Source organism: Jatropha curcas, chromosome 9 (assembly GCF_041381405.1).
Source record: "Jatropha curcas cultivar XTBG-Jc1 chromosome 9, XTBG_Jcur_1.0, whole genome shotgun sequence".
Lineage (NCBI taxonomy): Eukaryota > Viridiplantae > Streptophyta > Magnoliopsida > Malpighiales > Euphorbiaceae > Jatropha > Jatropha curcas.
This window is the reverse complement of record NC_143159.1, coordinates 1,133,213-1,151,663: the sequence shown is the minus strand read 5'-3', so window position 1 is coordinate 1,151,663 and position 18,451 is coordinate 1,133,213. Positions and strand designations below refer to the sequence as shown.

General features: G+C 37.1%; 3 protein-coding genes and 2 non-coding genes across 6 annotated transcripts; 3 read left to right on the top strand and 2 right to left on the bottom strand.

The window, feature by feature from the left end:
- The first annotated feature begins 359 nt into the window (after positions 1-359).
- LOC119370582 (small nucleolar RNA Z161/Z228) lies at positions 360-458 on the top strand. The gene has a single exon (XR_005178116.1). It is a non-coding gene; the product is annotated as a small nucleolar RNA Z161/Z228 (small nucleolar RNA).
- Positions 459-814: 356 nt separating this feature from the next.
- On the bottom strand, positions 815-10,386 carry LOC105635334 (putative E3 ubiquitin-protein ligase LIN-1). 2 transcript variants are annotated; one of them, XM_037639019.2, is made up of 17 exons: positions 8,572-10,386; positions 6,565-7,495; positions 6,340-6,400; positions 5,816-6,205; positions 5,639-5,724; positions 4,199-5,479; positions 3,599-3,743; positions 3,231-3,488; positions 2,839-3,148; positions 2,631-2,755; positions 2,418-2,537; positions 2,163-2,294; positions 1,908-2,030; positions 1,676-1,786; positions 1,435-1,578; positions 1,096-1,347; positions 815-1,015 (listed from the first exon to the last, which is right to left on the bottom strand). In XM_037639019.2, exons 1-17 carry the CDS (start codon positions 8,579-8,581, stop codon positions 998-1,000), a joined length of 4,497 nt encoding a protein of 1,498 aa, XP_037494947.1. In that variant the 5' UTR covers positions 8,582-10,386; the 3' UTR covers positions 815-997. The 2 variants fall into 2 exon arrangements, with proteins under 2 accessions (XP_037494947.1, XP_089581653.1); XM_089725527.1 differs by lacking the exon at positions 8,572-10,386 and adding an exon at positions 8,039-8,314.
- Positions 10,387-10,533: 147 nt separating this feature from the next.
- Positions 10,534-11,294, top strand: LOC105635333 (peptidyl-prolyl cis-trans isomerase 2). Its single transcript, XM_012218398.4, has one exon. The coding sequence runs from the start codon at positions 10,597-10,599 to the stop codon at positions 11,113-11,115; it is 519 nt and encodes a 172-aa protein (XP_012073788.1). The 5' UTR covers positions 10,534-10,596; the 3' UTR covers positions 11,116-11,294.
- A 1,410-nt stretch (positions 11,295-12,704) lies between these two features.
- On the top strand, positions 12,705-18,131 carry LOC105635332 (elongation factor G, putative (DUF668)). The gene is made up of 13 exons (XM_012218397.4): positions 12,705-13,063; positions 13,153-13,455; positions 14,631-14,956; positions 15,040-15,132; positions 15,230-15,320; positions 15,643-15,736; positions 16,026-16,123; positions 16,497-16,566; positions 16,701-16,804; positions 16,908-17,024; positions 17,148-17,224; positions 17,356-17,400; positions 17,481-18,131. Exons 2-13 carry the CDS (start codon positions 13,204-13,206, stop codon positions 17,953-17,955), a joined length of 1,842 nt encoding a protein of 613 aa, XP_012073787.1. The 5' UTR covers positions 12,705-13,063; positions 13,153-13,203; the 3' UTR covers positions 17,956-18,131.
- A 130-nt stretch (positions 18,132-18,261) lies between these two features.
- On the bottom strand, positions 18,262-18,367 carry LOC119370581 (small nucleolar RNA Z279/snoR105/snoR108). Its single transcript, XR_005178115.1, has one exon. It is a non-coding gene; the product is annotated as a small nucleolar RNA Z279/snoR105/snoR108 (small nucleolar RNA).
- Positions 18,368-18,451: the final 84 nt, after the last annotated feature.

Sequence of the window (18,451 nt, the reverse complement as noted above, 5' to 3'; positions counted from 1 at the left end):
AAGTCCATCAAGCTGGCAATTTTTAATGGGCCCATTTACTTAATGGGTTTACAACCATTTTACCCCCTTTTTGTTTTTTTAATAAAGTACAAAACCGTTTGATTTCGAGTGCGACTCGAGTAAAATAACTTAGTCGCAAAGGGCAGGGACACAATCGTCATTACAAAATGAGACAAACCCTAGCGGCAAATCTCCCAGGCGCTATATAATCGTCATTCTTTGTAGTGTGTCTAAGCGATAGAGTAGGTTCGCTGGTGAAGTTTTCTGCTTTCAATTTTCTCTTCTTGTCGACGATTCTCTGTTATCTGCGTATTGTTTGTGATTGCATTTACGCTTTGTTTGTTTAGTCGGAGATTAAGAAAGCAAGTGATGAAATTGGATTTAAATTTCTCACGACGGTCGTCTGAGAGACACGTCAAGTGTCGCCGCTGATGCAATGATCCAATATTCTGATGTTTCTCTATCTGACCCCTTGTTTTTCTTTTTACTTTGTTTTTCTTTGTTACAGTTATGGTGATGGAACGACCACCATGATCAAAAGTTTGAAATTATATATATATATATATTGACCTGAAAACCAAATGGCTCAATTAATATTTTTGCTTATAGATATTTCAAATGCTTGTCTTTTTTTTACACGTGAAAGATTCTACCTACGCTGAAAAAGAGGGGTGAGAAATTGTGGAGCTCTGATTAATCGCCGAAGGGTGTCACTTTGCTGATCGTGTCTAACAAATATAAGTTGCCTTTTCGTTCCGGTTGCCTCTAGTAAATCCAACATTGAATTTTCAACAGTATTTTTGTTAAATAATACTGGGATCTAATCAGGAGACTCCATTGTAAAACTATAGAAAATGGACAGTGGATGAGAATTTTAATAACCAAATAAGCCTTGGACAAAATATGATGACAAGTAAAGAGATTTTAACAAGTTAACAGGATTCGTCGCTCTGTAAATGAACTTTATTTACATCAAATGGAACTTTTGCAGGATTCTTCAGTCCATTGCCCAAGCCTGCAACCATATACCGGAAAAAATGAGTTCATATAATGGAAAATGACATAAAAGATGGTACGGTAGAATGTTTGCTTAACCTGAATCTTGCCATCAGAATAACCAGCATACAGCATTCCTCCATCCATATCAGATGTTAAAGATGTCATTTTTGAATGGCTGCCACCAGTCACCTTGATGGAGGCAACTCTTGTTACTCTTTCTTTTAACCAAACCTCAATCGCCCCACATTTTGTGGCTGTGAATATGAAGTCATTGTTGGCAACAATACGCAGGATGTCCATTCCTGTTGAAAATGATCCCACTACTGCTTTTGTGGAGTGAGAAAATACCTGCCACATGAAAACAAAATCAGAAATGAAAAGTAATTCCATCTCCTGAAATGCCATAAACAATGAGAAAATGGATGCTGCTTTTACCTTGCCTGCTGTGCCATCAATTGCCGAGCCACCAGCCAAGAGAAGACCATCATGAATATGTAGGGAATGTATAATTTGTTTCCCCAGCAATTTTCTTGTACCAGAATAGAACGTGGTTGATGTCAATTTGCACAAATCCACCTCCTGTGGATTTTCTTTTAAATCAATTTTAAAACATTTGCAGGCTCATAAACAAACTAAAGTTCGTCTAAATCCACTGGATATAAAGGAGAATGTTTACCTGGATACTGTAGCCAGAGCAACCACAATATAATTTATCCCCTGTCATAGCAAGGCACTTCACAGTTTTGTTGAAGGTTACATGCTTTGGAACCCCAGACCAATTGTATACCTGTGTTGACACAATTTTCATCAGAACTTGTTCTGAGTTCTGATAAAAAATGCCATTTGTTCTTTTGAAGGCATTCTTTTTTCATTTTCAGTTATTCAAATGTAACAAAAGCAGAACTTGCCTTAACTCCTGTTCCCTGAGAGATAAAGCATGCGACTTTAGCATTAGCTGTCAACTCATACACTACCTCTTTCACATCATGAACTTGAACACAGTGAATTTCTTCAGGCTTGATTGCCCAGACCTGCAGATAAGCAAATGAAGAGGAAAAACTCCTGTCAAGTACCATGAATAGTTAATCATAGTGTCAGGAGGACAACCTATTTTGTTTTCCTTGAAAAATATTAGATGTTTCTCATATGATCAGGTGACTTACCCGGACCGTTTTGTCTAAGGAACCGCTGTACAATTTATCACCGGAAGATGGAACATAAAGGCATGTGACAGCTTTTGTGTGTTCACGAACTTCATGAATTAACCTTAAACCCCTCTTCCCAGCATCCCACACCTAAATTAAGCCATTAGTAACACACAGTCACTTAATAAATACCATGTATATACTTATGCAAAAGCTAATTGCATTGGAGTATGTCTGAGATGCAGAAGATAGGCGGCAGAGATAGATTAGCACCTTTATGGTTCCATCAGAATGGCCGCTTAAAACACGGCCTTTCAGATGAAGCAATGACAGAACTTCACCATTTGCAGATGATTCCAACTCGACCACTTCAGTACAATGCCACAACTCTGTCTAAATTACAGAATATCCAGACGTGTAAGCTCATCGACATACCTATATACATATATATATAAGAAAGAAAGAACAACAGTGCTTCGCACTTACTGCATTGACAGAGGACAGGTTCATCAACGATTTCAGTACATCAGTAATCACAGGGGAGGTTCTCTTAAACTTTCTCAAGGTTTTATAGATGCATTTGGCATACTTTCCCATCTCCTCAAGTGCAGCTTCAGATTATTACACAAGTTTGGTCAGTGATTATTAGTATGGATACATTCTGAACCTCATTTTGTTTCTTCTGCATTCTTACCTGGGTCACTAACAAAAGTTTTCAACGCAAGGGTCGCCATAATCTTCTCTTCCATGTTTCTCGATGATTGGAGGACATCTATAAATTCATCAAGCAAGGACTTACGAGCAACTTCTTTTACACCGGTATCAGGAAGAACTGAAAGCATGTATGTAAGCCATGTGGAAATGACAAGGCATGATTTTGCCATCTCCAAGGAGTTACTCTTGAAACATTCCTCCAAAGCTTTAAAAATAGAACCTTTTTCGTGATTGCAAAGTACAAAAGCTACCTTTTTCTCCCAAGAACTTGCAGCTTTCTCTTCGTCTTCCTGTATAGAGATAATATCTAAGATTTAGGAATGCATTAAAATTAAATGTTACAGAGTTCAACATAACCAATATAATGCAGACCATTGTTTCCAGCAAATTATTTTCTCGCTTCTTCAGTCCCTCTGCCTTCATCAGAGCATTGTAAGGTTGACTAAATCCTACAATATTAAGTAGCCAGGCTTCCATATAAGACTTCCCAGACGAAGTGAGACGTCCAGAAAGAGATAATAAAGCATCTAGAGCCATCATTTGGGAATTAGAAAAGTCCTTTTTTTGAAGTGCTTCAATAAGTGTTTCCACAGCTTCTTCCCTATAAATGCTCATCTTCCGTGGCTCAACCTGGAAAATTTAAGTCATATAAGTCAATGGTCAGATGGCCTATTGGTGAAGATGGATGTTTGTGTATGAGAGCTATTTGCTGTAAATGATGACAAGGAATCAAGGCAGACCAAGAGATCAAGCTGCAGAAGAAGAGTGGCAATGGCAGGTTGCTGCTCCATGGGAGCCATTTGAAGATACACAAGAAAGGTATGCATGGTACTGAATGATCCTTCATCTTTAATTATCTGCAAGATCTGATTGCAGAATGTCCTCCTGAGAACCATGAGAAAAATGGAACTTCAGAGCTGGAATCTCATAGTTTTAAGCAAGCAAATAAAACAAATTCCTGGAATTTGTTTCATTTGCATGTGAACAAGCATGCTTCAATATTATGCTAAGAAATATGACAAGAAGATCAAATTAAGAGCACTTCTTATGTCTCCATTTGAAGTAGAGGCTAAGGCAGTCATATCAGGATAGCTGGGATATGATTACTAGTAATGTCCTTTTCAACTTGGAAATGGAAATTGAATAGCAATAGCATGTGTCAGAAATTGACTTTAATAGATTCAAGAATGTCAATTCAAAATTATGAGGTGAAAATTAAGTTAAAGAAATAGTATTTAGACTTATTTCTTTCGGATATATATCCTTCTCTTTAGATAAGAAACATTTTAAATTGATTGCAGAAGCAAATACTTGATCTATGAAATAGATATGTATGGTACCTGTTTAACTGAACTAACTCTGAAAGAAAATCCATGCATATGCCTCTTACACTATCATTTCCAGAATGAAATAACTCAAGAACAGGATGTAATTGGATTCTACTTGCTATGAAGTTCCGACAACTCTTATCAGCAAGGATGCAGCTTAGAAGTATGGTAATAACAGATTTTCTTCCTTCAACCTCATCCAAACACTTAACCAATGCTGGAATTCCATTTGTAGAAATAACACTAACAGCATTAACAGACTGGCTGTTTTCATCCCCTCCTGTAAGTATCTGCTCAAGCATCGCTAAGGCAGCATCCTTTGGCTCTATCACTAACTGAAGATCATCTGGATCTTCAGTTTTCATCTGGATTATATTAACAAGGGAGGGTATCAAGCTGTGGGCCGAAAGCTGAGCAAATGATGGCCTCAGCTGGTATATAAGAACAACAGCTTCAGCTAGCCCATTTTTAAGCAAAGCAGCCAAGCAATCAAAATCAGAATCTACACCGGTCAGAATCTCTCCCACACTCTCATCTGAAAATAACAGTTCAGAAAGAATGAAAATTGATGTTCTGAGAACTTCTCTGTTCAGAGAATCTGATAGTATTTCCACAAACCCATTTACAATTGTTGGTTTCGACAAATATGAATGAACCGCAGGGTCACCCTTTGAGTCCTTCCATAATTTTGCAATTGCTAAAACTGCTGATTCACATTCTTGTAAGTTTTCTGAAGTGCAGATACATGAAATATGTGCCTTTAAGCCGTTGATGATTGTTTCTATAGTGGCTTGGGAAATTACACTAGTTGGGGATGTAGATACAGCTGACCGTACAAATCTTTTGCTCCTATGATGAATATGATTATCCGTGCTATTGTAATTGCTAAAATCAAATGTTCTCAAGGGAGTCGATGTGAACGAAGTTTCTTTCATGGAGGAGCAGCTGAATGAGTTCCTCGGTGTTTCAGAGTACAAAAATTCCTGAGCAAGATCAGGGTACTGCTCTTTCCAAGATGTTATGAGTCTCTTCAAAACATAATTTGTTTTGGGCAGTGAATTTGCAGATAGAGCTTGCCGAGTAATGGGGCATGTTGCATTTCCTCTTCCTAGCCATTCTTGAATTGCTTTTCTTTCATAAGTCTGACCAGTTTCAAGGGTAACTGGGTCATTAAAAAGCTGACCTGTGATAGGGCAAACAAAATCTTTTGGTGGTCTTGAACGAGAAGACAACTTATCAGACATGGGGAGAGAAATGCAACTCTGGCTTCCTTCCTCACTCTCGTTAAGAGAACTGCATAATACAAAGAATTTGAAATTTGTTAATGGATAACAAACAGAATTTTGTTTGAGATGAGGTGACCATTGGTGCAAGGGCAAAGGGCAAAGGGCAGCACCAATAGTGTGACAGCATCCCAAAATTGGAAGAATAACAGGCATTATGTTAGGTTACCCAGTCTCTGATACATGGCTGTTTATATTTTCATAACTTATACTGCACCTCCGACTGTAGTTTCTCCTGGTACTTCTTTGCAGATCCTAAATTGCAAAGCATCAGTATTAAAATGAACAATGCAACTTTTAATTGTAATAATGAAATGATGAACAAAATCTTAAGTCTGGAGCATACTATTGCTTCAACATCTGAGTCTGGTGACCTAATGCTGTAACAATTACTCCCCTGTGGAGAAACAGGCACAGAGGGGGCAATTGTAGAATCCGTGACATGGCCGGACAGAAGCCGCAATAGAGGTGTGGATTCCTTTTTAGGATGCATATCTATATTTGAAGAAGAAATCTTGGACAAAAGATTTCTTGGGGAATCCATAGGAGAGAAAATTGTGGGTGAATGCTTTTGGCTGTTTGATTTAGATGACTTTATGCTTCCGCCAATTTCCTTATTCTGGGTTGTTGTCTTGCAGGTAAGGATTACCAACTTATCACTTTGATCTTCAGAATTCAAATCAGCATCATTAGGTTCACAATCAGAATCATCTTCATTCTCTTCAGGCATGGCCTCCTGACAGATTAACCAAGAACACAGCTTTGGTTATTTTTTAAATTTTGAAAACCTGTTCATAGTATATCAATTCCAAAATCAAGATTATTATTAGCAATGCGACTTTCCAGATATAGTACACTTGATAACAGTACCTGAGGATCCCACAACGTAGAATCTTCAAAGTTATTTGAGATAGTTGAACCTCTACTCAATCTGCTCAAGGCCACATTCAAAGTAAGAAATCTATACATTAGAAAACCAAAAGTTGAATGCTAACTTCCGTTTACCATAAGAATGCTATGATGATCCATAGCAATGAAATTTTTCATTTACTGCTCAGACACCAATCTCAAATTTAGTGCAGGATCTACACTAACCTGCTTGCTTCTCTTGCATCATATTTAGAACGAAGAACTGGAGAAAAACCAGCACTCTTAGGCAAGATGGGACCAAATTTCACATAATCAGGAATTGATCGGCTAACCTCATGCAGAGGAGTCATTGGTGGCTCTGCTATTGGCAACATTGGAGCCATCTTTTTGCTTGTGGTAGAATCAACGTTCATGCAATCTTCATAGTATGTAGCAAAAAGCCGTGTGTTCTCATCCAATGATTCTCCATAAAGCAGCTCCAACTTCTGCAATTTTTCCACTTGGTCTGGCCTCAAAGAAAAGACCAGAGACTCATTGAAGAATTGATCCAAGTCAGCCGTAAATGACAAATCAGCAGAATCAGGAACCACTTCCATCATCAGCCTGTGCCTTGCCTCGGAATACCACCCAACAATTGAGCTCATATGTGGCAGAAATAAATCTTTCCAAAGTTCAGGAGCAAAATCAATCCTTGAGAAGAATGGATCAATAATAAACATCTCAAGAACATGATAAACTGAATTGTGAACATTGTTACGCAGTTTCCAGAGATATGAAAGGTTAAGGTGAGCCCAAGCAGAGAGGTAGAAATTGGGAACTCCGGCTGTCCTTTGGTTGGAATTCAACATGGCACAAACTTGCAGCATCTTCTCTGCATGATCTAGTCGTGCCAACTTTGTTTCTATATTAGCAGTGTTGATAGCTTCTTCTAGGGCTTCAATACCCCAATCTAAATTTGCTAATACTGCTTGATCAGAGTATCGAACCTCTGTGTCCTTGTCACAGCTCCCATCTTCAGCCGCTAATCTCTCAGCACACTGTTCTTTGTGCAGGGCCCTTTGCTCCTTATTGATCAACCGATCTTGTAAAAAACTATCCACAGTAGTGATTAGAAACCTTACAATATCCTTCCGTTCCATCGCAAACCTATAGTCACCTGCCATGTTTAAGTCGGTCTGAGATGACAGTTCTCCAATCAACACAGACGGCAATGAAAATACAGAACATAGAGAGGTTACTGATTGGATTTGAAATTAAAAGAAATAAATAAAAATCAACGAAGTTCACTAAAATCAACAGTAAGCACAAGATTTTCAAACTCATTTCTTTTACATAGGTCTGTCATTGTGCACTCCAGCCCTACTTGGAAAATTTAAGAGTTGAGAAAGCTTCAAACATAAAAGTTAATCAAATTAATCAGAAGGGTTTATCAATTATGTCCTACTTCATTAGCAGCATCTTTCAAAACACTGAATAGAAAAAAGTAACTACTCCATCAATATTTTACTCAGGTATTGAATATGCATCAGAAGACATGAAGATGTTAAAAATAAGGAGAAAAAGGAGTTTCAAATAATGCACCTTCTGATGCCTTAAAAAAAAATACAGAGTAATGTTCTAGTCTTTCTACACCAATAAATATAAACTAACAACAAGAAAAAAAATAAAGTGCAAGCATAAGCAGTGAGAGCTCTCTTACTTTATATGGAGAATAGTCTCAGAAATGAAGATTGTATGAAGTGCAGTAGGAACCACAAATTTGATTCAAGGCAATGAAGCTGTGATTACTTTGACGTCAAAGTCATAGGAGAGAGAGAGAGAGAGAGAGAGAGAGAGAGAGAGAGAGAGCCGGCCATTAGATACAAGTAGCTGTTGCCGGCTTCAATTTGTTTCATGTGATGATCAAAGCAAACAGCGGACGATACATTTAATTATTATTAATCAACGTTTAATATCATGATTGTTTATTGCCAGGAATTGAAGTCTGTTAAGTAAAGTTCCAAAATAATAATAATAAGTCTGTTAAAATAAATGACAAGAAGAAGACATTGTCTTCTGGCGTAATCATTTTAATATATAACTCTAAATAATTAGGAATAGTCAGAAGTATAAGATCAACCATTGATTGCCATGCCCCTCTAAATGCAAAGGTCCAAGTTATTTAGAAATTAATTTCTTTTTAATATATATAATCTGTTGCCTTTAGCATTATAATTTATTTTATATATATACCTGGTAACATATCTGCTTCCGGTCTGAAATTGCATCAACATTTGGAGTCGGAGGAACCAAGACATAGACCAAAGGTTACTCCTTTCACCTAATTTCTTCATATGAAAGTTCCTCTTTTGCAAATCCAATAAAATAACATGTCTTTTTGGAGTCTGTTTCTGAGGTTTCAATCCAGAAATCACATCCATTTGCGGAACCTGTGAATAGAAGACAGAAACATTGCAAGTTTCTTCCAACTTTGGCATCCCTAGGCAGTTTGTTTGTTCTGAAAGATTTACTATGAAGGAGGATAGCACCTGGGTGCTCCATGTTCAGGATTATCAGGGGACTCGATTCAAAGGATTCCATCGTATTAATCGTCATTTAAATTATTTCGAAATCCATTGTTCAACTATTCCAAACTCCCTAATTAGTGAAATGGAAAATGGAAGCCATCTCTGCAAAATCGATTTCAGGTTAGAAATTTGGCGGAACACAAATAGCTCATGAAGCCGTTGATCGTGCAAGGATAACAAATTAAAGATTTTATGAAAGTAACAAAGAAAATCTGTGATATCACCGCAGCAGATCTATCGAAGCTCAATTTGCAGAGATTTTGGTCAAAAACCGAATCTTGTGGAAGGAGGGACGAATGACAGACGTTGACCTGCGGCCTTTTACTAGTGTGGAAGAAACTCATTGGTTCTTGTCTGGCTTGAGACCACGTGGCAAGAGTGGACTGCAAATTCTGATTATGTGTCCAAAACAGATAGCTTCACTTCACATGGAGGAAGCATAGGATTAGCCTATGCCACGTTAAATCCGATCTGGCAGGCATGCTAATGACGATGTGGCTAAAAGTGACATGAAATTGCTGGTGTGGCTACCTATGACGTAGCAAGTACAAGACACGATGACCAAGCTTCCCATGTGGCACAGGATGATAACTTGCAGAAGCTAACAAGCAAACAGAATGACACGTGGAACAAAATGCATATGTGGCGAAGACTACTGAAGAAGCCTCCTAGGTGGTGTGTATCCGATGACCTGTACATAGATGACATGTGCACCTTCGTACATGTGTTGATGATGTGTCTACATATGACATGGCAATGAAATGAACATGGACAGAAGCTCCTATGTGGTCATGAGATGTGTACAACCTGACATGCTGTACATCATGACAGGTGAAACAGTTCTACGTGCCGCTGATGACGCGTACTAATTGACAATGCCATCACTTGACACGTAGTAAATCTCCTATGTGGCACACGATAAATGACGTGTACATAGCTGACATGCAACACGTTTGTGGCATGCACTTGATGATGTGTAATAGCCTATGTGGCCGACATTTAACACATGGATCAGAGCATCCTACGTGGCACGCAAGTGACGACGTGTACGGAAATGACATGGCAATCTGTGACACGTGTGACTAAGCTTCCTATGAGGCTTACGTGTGATGACATTTGCAAAGCGGACATGCTAATATAAGACACGTGTCACAATGGAGCATTGCAGTATGATGATGTGGCAGATGTTAACGTGGTTTTCTTTATTACATGTCAAATAACACTGGTGTATATGTACATGTGGCTTAGAGCCTTTTTTTTTCTTTTTTTTTTTTTTTTTTGACATTATGTGGCTTAGGGCCTACTTGTTTACAGTCACGATTCAATGTCATTTGAGAGCCCAGCTCAGACTAAATGGGCCGTGGTCCAAAAGTTTGTTGTAGGTTCAAATTCAAATTCTGTAAGATGGTTTGTGATTGATTCCTACGTATGAAATTGATATTCTTTAGTGTCTCTCACTTGTTAATTGTCTGCTCCGGCTAGATTCTTGCGTCAACAATACGCGGTCGCAATTCAACTCTCTTTCCATACCATTGCCAGATTATGACACGCGTCCAATTTCAACGGCTGCGATCGAAACGTCAAAAGATATTCCCCAAGCCGCGCCTGCTATGAAAGGAACCTCGCTCCCCTCGGAGTCACTCATTCTATTGACTCAATCCTCAGAGTAGAGCCTTAGCGATTTTCTGCAATGGCAAACCCTAAGGTCTACTTCGATATGACGATCGGCGGTGCTCCTGCCGGCCGGATCGTGATGGAGCTATTCGCGGACACAACACCGCGAACGGCTGAGAATTTCAGGGCTCTGTGCACAGGAGAGAAAGGAATTGGACGCAGCCGCAAGCCTTTACACTACAAAGGATCGACTTTCCACAGAGTGATCCCTGGATTCATGTGCCAAGGCGGCGATTTCACAGCCGGAAACGGAACGGGAGGGGAATCTATCTACGGAGCAAAGTTCGCGGATGAAAACTTTATTAAGAAACACACAGGGCCAGGTGTGTTGTCGATGGCAAATGCGGGGCCTGGGACTAACGGATCGCAGTTTTTCATATGTACAGCGAAGACAGAATGGCTTGATGGGAAGCACGTGGTGTTTGGCAGAATTGTGGAAGGGATGGATGTTGTGAAGGCCATTGAGAAGGTTGGTTCTTCCTCTGGAAGGACCTCCAAGCCCGTTGTGGTTGCTGATTGTGGCCAACTTTCTTGAATCAAGCTCTTCTCTTACTTCCATGACCTTGCTGTTGTATATCTCTTCCAATATGGATACTGATACACGCATGGCAGCAAAAATATAATTAAATAAAATCATCCAATAATGTTATTGTTATGTATTTTGTATTGGGCAAGTCTTTCTTTTCTTGGATTGGAAAATTTCTTTTTCCTCAATCACAAGCTGTAATGTAGTTTTGACTTTCTGTTTTATGGGAAAAAAAAAAATTTTGACAAGAAGATTGCCATAAAGATCCTTACATAGTCCACATCCAAATGAAGATTTTTTACTTCTTTACCGCATATGCAAAGATTTACGTTTGTGGATTTGTTTAACATACGTGTATTGAGCGTTGAAGGAGAAAAGTCAACTGTTAGGGTAAAATTTAGAAGCTTGGCAGAAAATGTGTAACGCAGCGATTGGTTGATGTGAACACACGTAGGAATAGTATATTTGGACTGGGACCATCAATGAAAAAGACCCATCTCACGGAATTTGATTTTTCTTACTAAGTCGGTAATAGCCATCAATTATAAATTCATGTGATTACATGCATTTAAATGGACAGATGCAGTTATAAATTCCTGCGTTTAGGCATTTGTTATAGTTGGAAATACTTTATTAGATATATTACAATTGATACAAATACAATTGAAGGATTAAAAAGGAAATAACAAAAGTACCATTAAAGTCAAATTACAAAGTGGTCATAGTTGATGTTTGCAAGTTTGACTGATTAAAAAAAATTATTAGTCATATAAGGTGGATATACTTGTTTTCTTAGAGTATAGAAAACTCTACAAGGAAAGACAGCAAAAGAAAAATCCATGAAAGCTACTGAAAAAGCACAACAAAACTTTGAACTGGTCCAAAATAATTATAATCCAATCTAAATTTTTAATTTTTTATATGCAAAATTAATATTATTTATTATTTTCTAGAAAAGTATTATTTATTAAATTAAGAAAAAACAAAACATGTGATTACATGATTAAACGAATATTATGGTACCCACCAAGAAGATATTGTTATTAGGTACTGCATAATACTTGCCATTTGCTAGTTTACAACAATGAATTATTTTGAATTCAAAAAAAAAAAAAAAAAAAATGTATCCATCAACTTTTTAGCCAAAAACATTATTAAAGTCCTTTTATTTTGCATAAAAATGATTTTAAATTCTAAATACAGCAAAAGTTAATTTATATTATTTTTAATCAAAGTCAAATGACATCAATGACTAACTAAACCAAATGAAAAGAATTTATAAAACTAATAAAATAATTGCCTGATTAAGATGCAGTTAAAAGTCAAAAACATTATTAACTTTATTTTTTACAAAGGAGAGAATTAAAAATATATATATATATATTTTTTTTTTTTTTTTTCTTTCTTTGAAAGGAACTAAATATATACTTAATTACTTATATATCAGTAGTATATGCCAATATTAATATATTATCCTAATTATTATCTTGGTAATCTGGGGGAAAAGATGTAAAACGGGAAATCGATATCGAAGAAGAAAGACTTCTGAGTCAGATAAAACAACAACTCGGACAAGGTGGGCGGGGTGACTTCAATTGTCCCCTCCCCAACCTTCCCAGCATTCATATCTTTACATTACACTCCAAAAAAAATCTTATACAAAGAATAGTCATTAGTCAATCCTTACGGTTTCCTTCTTTCATTTGGCATTTGTCTGGTATTTCTTTAGTCAAAATACATCCACCATATTTATATTGCTGCCACAAGTTATACGCGTTCTTCATTTTCTAAATTCACGCACCATAATTTATCATTACCAAACTCCTTCCTTTATCATTATTATTGTATCTCTCTGCACTTTCCTTGCTACTGTAAGTGCTCTGACTTTGTCCTCGCCGTTGAAATCTTTTATTCGGTTTCTTCCTTATCCCCTTCTAAATTTATTCTCTTTAATCAGGTATGCTACTGTTTGTTGTCTGGAAATTCATTTTCTGTTCTGGGTTTTTATTGTTGGACTCAAAAGTGTTTTATATTATACTTTGCAAGGGTTTGTTTTGATTCGGACATCATTTGGAGTGAAACGCATTTACAAGAAGGATGGGAGGGGTTTGCTCTGGAGGGACAAAAAGAAAAAATGGCAAAGTTGCAGAGAAAAATTCAGGGTTTTCTGGGAAGCTGAAGTCAGTAAAGAGCTTAACCAAGCATAAAGAGAATTCCCATTCTTATACTAGTAATGGGGACGATTTTGGCAAGATGAATACACGGCAGAGGTATAATTCTGGTGAGCTGTTTTTGTCCTTCTCAAGAGAGCTTAAGCCGTCAACACCTGCTAGAGGAGGGGCTCCCAAGGTATGTTTGGTTTGATGATACGTCGTTTGTTGGTTATATTTTGCGATTATCAATATGGTTTTTATGTTTAGGATTAGTTTTGTTATTGTTAAATCACAATGGATGGACAACGAGATCAATCCATTATTCATGAAACAAGTTTCGCTGAAAAGAGAAATTGGATTTCTGGATTCCAAATTAATGCTTCTTATTTCTGGATTCCCAAAAGCAACAGTGTTAGCAGAATGATGATAGTGGTTGTTGCCGGGTAATAGATAATAAGCTGATGGTTCATTGAATATTTTGCATGCATATGATCGAAGTTGAAACTGCTACATGAGATCTCCTTGTATTTCTGCTGCTACATTGTTATATTGAACTTTTAAGTATATCTCCCCCTTAGATCTTTGTGATTATCATATCGTGGCTGCATCCAACGGTAAGCAAAACCCATTTCATTAAAAGTGGTGAGAGGCTAAGGTCCTGGAATGTATTCTGATAGGTTTTGCTACAGAAGAGGCTTTGTATGACTGAATAATAGACGCACAAACTGAATGTGTTGCCAAATCTTCCTTCTGTATAATTCATAGGTTGTGGTGATTTTCCTATGTAGGCAGCAAAAAGGAGGGACTGACTTGCATGTAGGGAGGAAGATGCAAATAAGGATTCTGATGTAATTTCAAAAGGATTTAGCTAGCTATTCAATAGGAAGTTTGTCCATTAGATGATGTATGGAAGTGGAATTGCTAGCGTTGGTTCTGATTTTCTCAATGGCTTGCAGTGAGGCCTGCAAGATGTTTTTGTACGCAAAATGATCTAGCACAGACGTTTGACATGTTTAAAGAAATCCTAACTACATAAAATTGTACGAGACTGAAAAAAAGTAAAGAACTATCTTTTCCTTCGCCAACACCAAGATTCGGTAGTTCAAAACTTAAGAGAAAAATGCATATCAGAATTGTCTGTACTAGAATGCATGTTTCTTATCATGTTCCTCAGTCTTAAGCCTAGGGATCATTGTTCTCACGTATGTCTATCCATGTGCAGCATTGGTGTTGTTTAAAACGTTAAAACTAATGAACCCAAACTTTATTGTGATAGTGGAAGAGACTTCTCTACATGTGATGTATGGACATCCATTTTTAGGATCCTGGTTCTGGCATTTGTTGACCTTTATTGTGCTTTTCTTTTTGTAGGATGGCCAGAAGAGTTCATTTATTGGAAAAGCTGGCACGGTGAGCCTTGAAAAAGCAGTAGAAGTTTTAGATACTCTTGGAAGTAGCATGTCAAATTTGAATGCCCGGAGTGGCTTTGTCTCTGGCATTGCTTCTAGAGGGAACAGAATATTAATATTGGCATTTGAAGTAGCCAATACAATAGCCAAAGGTGCAAACTTGTTTGAATCACTTTCAGAAGAAAATGTTCAGTTCCTGAAAAAAGAGATATTGCACTCGGAAGGGGTACAGCAATTGGTTTCCTCAGATATGAAAGAGTTACTTATTATTGCTGCTGCTGACAAAAGGTTACTGCTGATTACAATTAGTTTGACTTGTCTTTTATGTCGATCATAATTGACATACATGAAATTCTGTTATATTCTTGTAGGGAGGAATTTGATGTATTTGCACGGGAAGTAATTCGGTTTGGAGATCGATGTAAGGACCCACAATGGCACAACCTGGATCGATATTTTACAAAGTAAGGTACAACTTTTATGATGAAATATTCCCTAATTACCTCACTGATGTTTGCTGACAAAGAAATTCTCTCTCTTGGAATGGTTGTAATACTTCAGATTGGATTCAGATTATTCTGCTGATAAACAAACTAGAGAAGATGCAGAAAGAACAATGCAAGAGTTGACTACTCTGGCCCAGCATACTTCTGTAAGTTTATCTCTGAATAATCAGATGTTTGCATTTGATCACTATTTCTGCTGCGTTTGTCATTGAAGTAATGCCTGTTAACTGAGAACTGTGATATACTGTGACTGTTGCATAATAATACTGAATTATTCATTATTGAAGTATCTAATTATAAGAAAAAGCATCACCAAATGTTTTAAGGCCATTCGGATCCATAGATCATTGAAGGAAATGTTATGCTTTAATATACTTCACGTTGCATTTATTTTACAGTTACATGTTAGAATGTAGTTTGGTTCCTGAAAAATTTTCTAACATATTAATTCTTGGTCACCTTGTGCAGGAACTATATCATGAATTGCATGCTTTGGACAGATTTGAACAAGATTATCAGCAGAAACTTGAAGAAGTAGAGTCTTTACATCTTCCCAAAAAAGGTTTGGCACGGACAAGTTTTTTTCTCTCTCCATGATTTTTCAAATAAATGTGTGCCAATGAGATAGGTTCGTGCATTTGCATTTGATCGGCAACATCTGAAATGACTTTATACAAATTTCTATGACGTGGATTTGGGTTTTGAGCTTTAGCGGCGTTATGTTATTCTGTTGTTCTGGAGTTGTGTCTTTTCTTCCTTCTACTCTGCTTCATGTCCAATATCTGCTTGATGCCTTCTAACCATAATGGAGCAGCTACATTATTAACCAGCTGTTTTCTTTGTAATTGTAGGAGAGAGTATCACAATTTTACAATCTGAGCTAAAACAACAAAGAAAGCTTGTAAGGAGTTTGAAAAAGAAATCTCTTTGGTCTAAAAGTTTAGAGGAGGTACATCTTATTACCTATGAGCCACCAGTTATATCTGCTGAAAATATACACCATTATTTCTGGATAGTTGATTGCATTAGTGCATTGTTATTTAAATGTCATTAATAGTTTTACAAACCCTTTGTTCTTCTATTAATAAATTTTGTTGCTATTCATAGCATGCTGAGGATGGTACTTCCTTGACTGATTTCAATAATATTTCTGTAGAGTATACGAAAATTAGCATTAAATAACTTATGATTTAGGATGGAACCTACTGTAGATCATTAAGGAACAGTTAAGATTAATGCTCTACCTTCATCAGAGATGACAGAATTTATTGCTGTAACTCAAATGATTGAACTTTCTTCTAACTTGACCTTGCAATCTACAGATCATGGAGAAGCTTGTTGATATAGTTACCTACTTACACCGAGCTATCTTAGAAGCATTTGGAAACAGTGGTATGAGTTCTGTCCCTTATGATTTGGTCAATTCCCAATTTATGTGAACTTGCTTTCTGTGCATCGATCATGCACAATAAGGATCCTGGCAATGGTAAATGATAAATGCTTACAGAGTTGTTAACTAATTCTAGGTGTCAGATTGACTAATGAGGAACCTGGCAAGAATGCTCAAAGACTAGGTGCAGCTGGCCTTGCACTGCACTATGCTAACATTATCAACCAGATTGATAACATTGTAAGTTTACTATATCTTTTCTTTTTTTCTCATATATTTAATAGTTGGATTTTTTTTTTTTTTTAATATCATTTCTTACAACTGAAAATTTACATGTTATTAGGCATCTCGCCCCACTTCCCTTCCTCCTAATACAAGGGACAATTTATACCATGGGTTGCCAACCTCTGTTAAGACAGCTCTACGTTCCCAACTACAATCAGTCAGCACTAAGGAAGAGGTATGTCTGCTTTTATGATATTTTATCTGCCTTTTGTAATGGAGCTCGAGGAACTGCTTCCTCATCCTTGTGGTTTGCTTGTGCATGCATTTGCTAATTGCTTCCTATCATGTTCCATTACAGCTCACAGTAGCTCAGGTGAAAGCTGAAATGGAAAAGACTCTCCATTGGCTTGTACCCATTGCTACCAACACAACCAAGTAAGTACATTGAGTCACAGTGTTTATGGTTTGTCTATCCTTACTATATCTAAATCATTTTTCTCCCTTGAAAATTTACTACTATTCTCTTTTATATACAAGTTTTCTGATTTTGATGCAATTGACTGCAGAGCACATCAAGGCTTTGGGTGGGTTGGAGAATGGGCAAACACTGGGTTAGTTGATCTCTCTCTCTCTCTCTGAATTTATTGAATATTCAAGTTTCTGATCTTAACTGTATCTGTTCTTTTGATAGAAATGAATTTGGGAAGAAGACGACAACACAGAATGTCCTAATTCGCCTCCAAACACTTTATCATGCCGATAAACAGAAGACCGAAAATTGCATACTCGAAATGGTAACATGGCTACATCGTTTGATAAACTTAGTAAGATATAGAGATCATGGTTTCAGAGTCATGCCTACTCGATCCCCTACTAGCAAAGGACTTGTTCTCCAGACGAAGATGCAGCGACTGTTATCCATCAATCATGGCACTAAAACCTACAGCATTCAACTTTCTCAAGAAGACAGAGATTTGCTGGACAAAATGGGATGGAGAAGATTGGTTCCAGGAATAAGCAAGAGTCAGGAATTTTGTAAGGACGACAACAGAGTGAAAGTTAGAAGCAGGAGCACTGGAAGCACTCCAACAAGGGAGATTGGTACAAGACACAACTTACAACACACAAATATATTGGATGTTATGGATGGCTTGCATTTGGTCTAATCCCATTAATTTATAGTGAATTTCATTTTTAATATATATTCCTTCGTTTAAATTCATATTTACTAGTATAATATATTATTCAAATTACATGAGCGAAACTAGTGTTGTACAGAACTATCCTGTCACAAAGTTATTACTTAAATATAATTTGTTTTAGAGTTTCTTTTTTCCATAAATATTTGTCGATATGACTTTAGGACACTAATTTAAAAATTTACAGAAGAAAAATTATTTTAGATATTAATTTCAAAAATTCATGGAAGAGAAAATTAAAGAGACTGGATTAATATGGGATTTTCCTCCATAGGGATCAGATGGTACAGATGGGAGTGCCCGTATTGTCGTAACTAGCATTGGGGCGGACACCCATCTCGCATAGTAATTAGCGAGAAATGACCACTCATCACATCCCGTTAACTCCCACGAAGGATCTGTTTTCATCTGTCTTCCTTCCACCTATTTATAAGAACCACGTCAACCCCTCTCTTCCATTTTG

Coding starts and splice junctions, on each gene's coding strand:
- LOC105635334 (XM_037639019.2), bottom strand. Junction 2,295..2,417: donor ATTCTGATGGAACCATAAAG/GTGCTAATCTAT, acceptor GGCTTAATTTAG/GTGTGGGATGCTGGGAAGAG. Junction 2,031..2,162: donor CCTTAGACAAAACGGTCCGG/GTAAGTCACCTG, acceptor GCTTATCTGCAG/GTCTGGGCAATCAAGCCTGA.
- LOC105635333 (XM_012218398.4), top strand. CDS start 10,597: ATGGCAAACCCTAAGGTCTACTTCGATATGACGATCGGCGGTGCTCCT.
- LOC105635332 (XM_012218397.4), top strand. CDS start 13,204: ATGGGAGGGGTTTGCTCTGGAGGGACAAAAAGAAAAAATGGCAAAGTT. Junction 16,124..16,496: donor GGTCTAAAAGTTTAGAGGAG/GTACATCTTATT, acceptor TGCAATCTACAG/ATCATGGAGAAGCTTGTTGA. Junction 17,401..17,480: donor GGAGAATGGGCAAACACTGG/GTTAGTTGATCT, acceptor TTCTTTTGATAG/AAATGAATTTGGGAAGAAGA.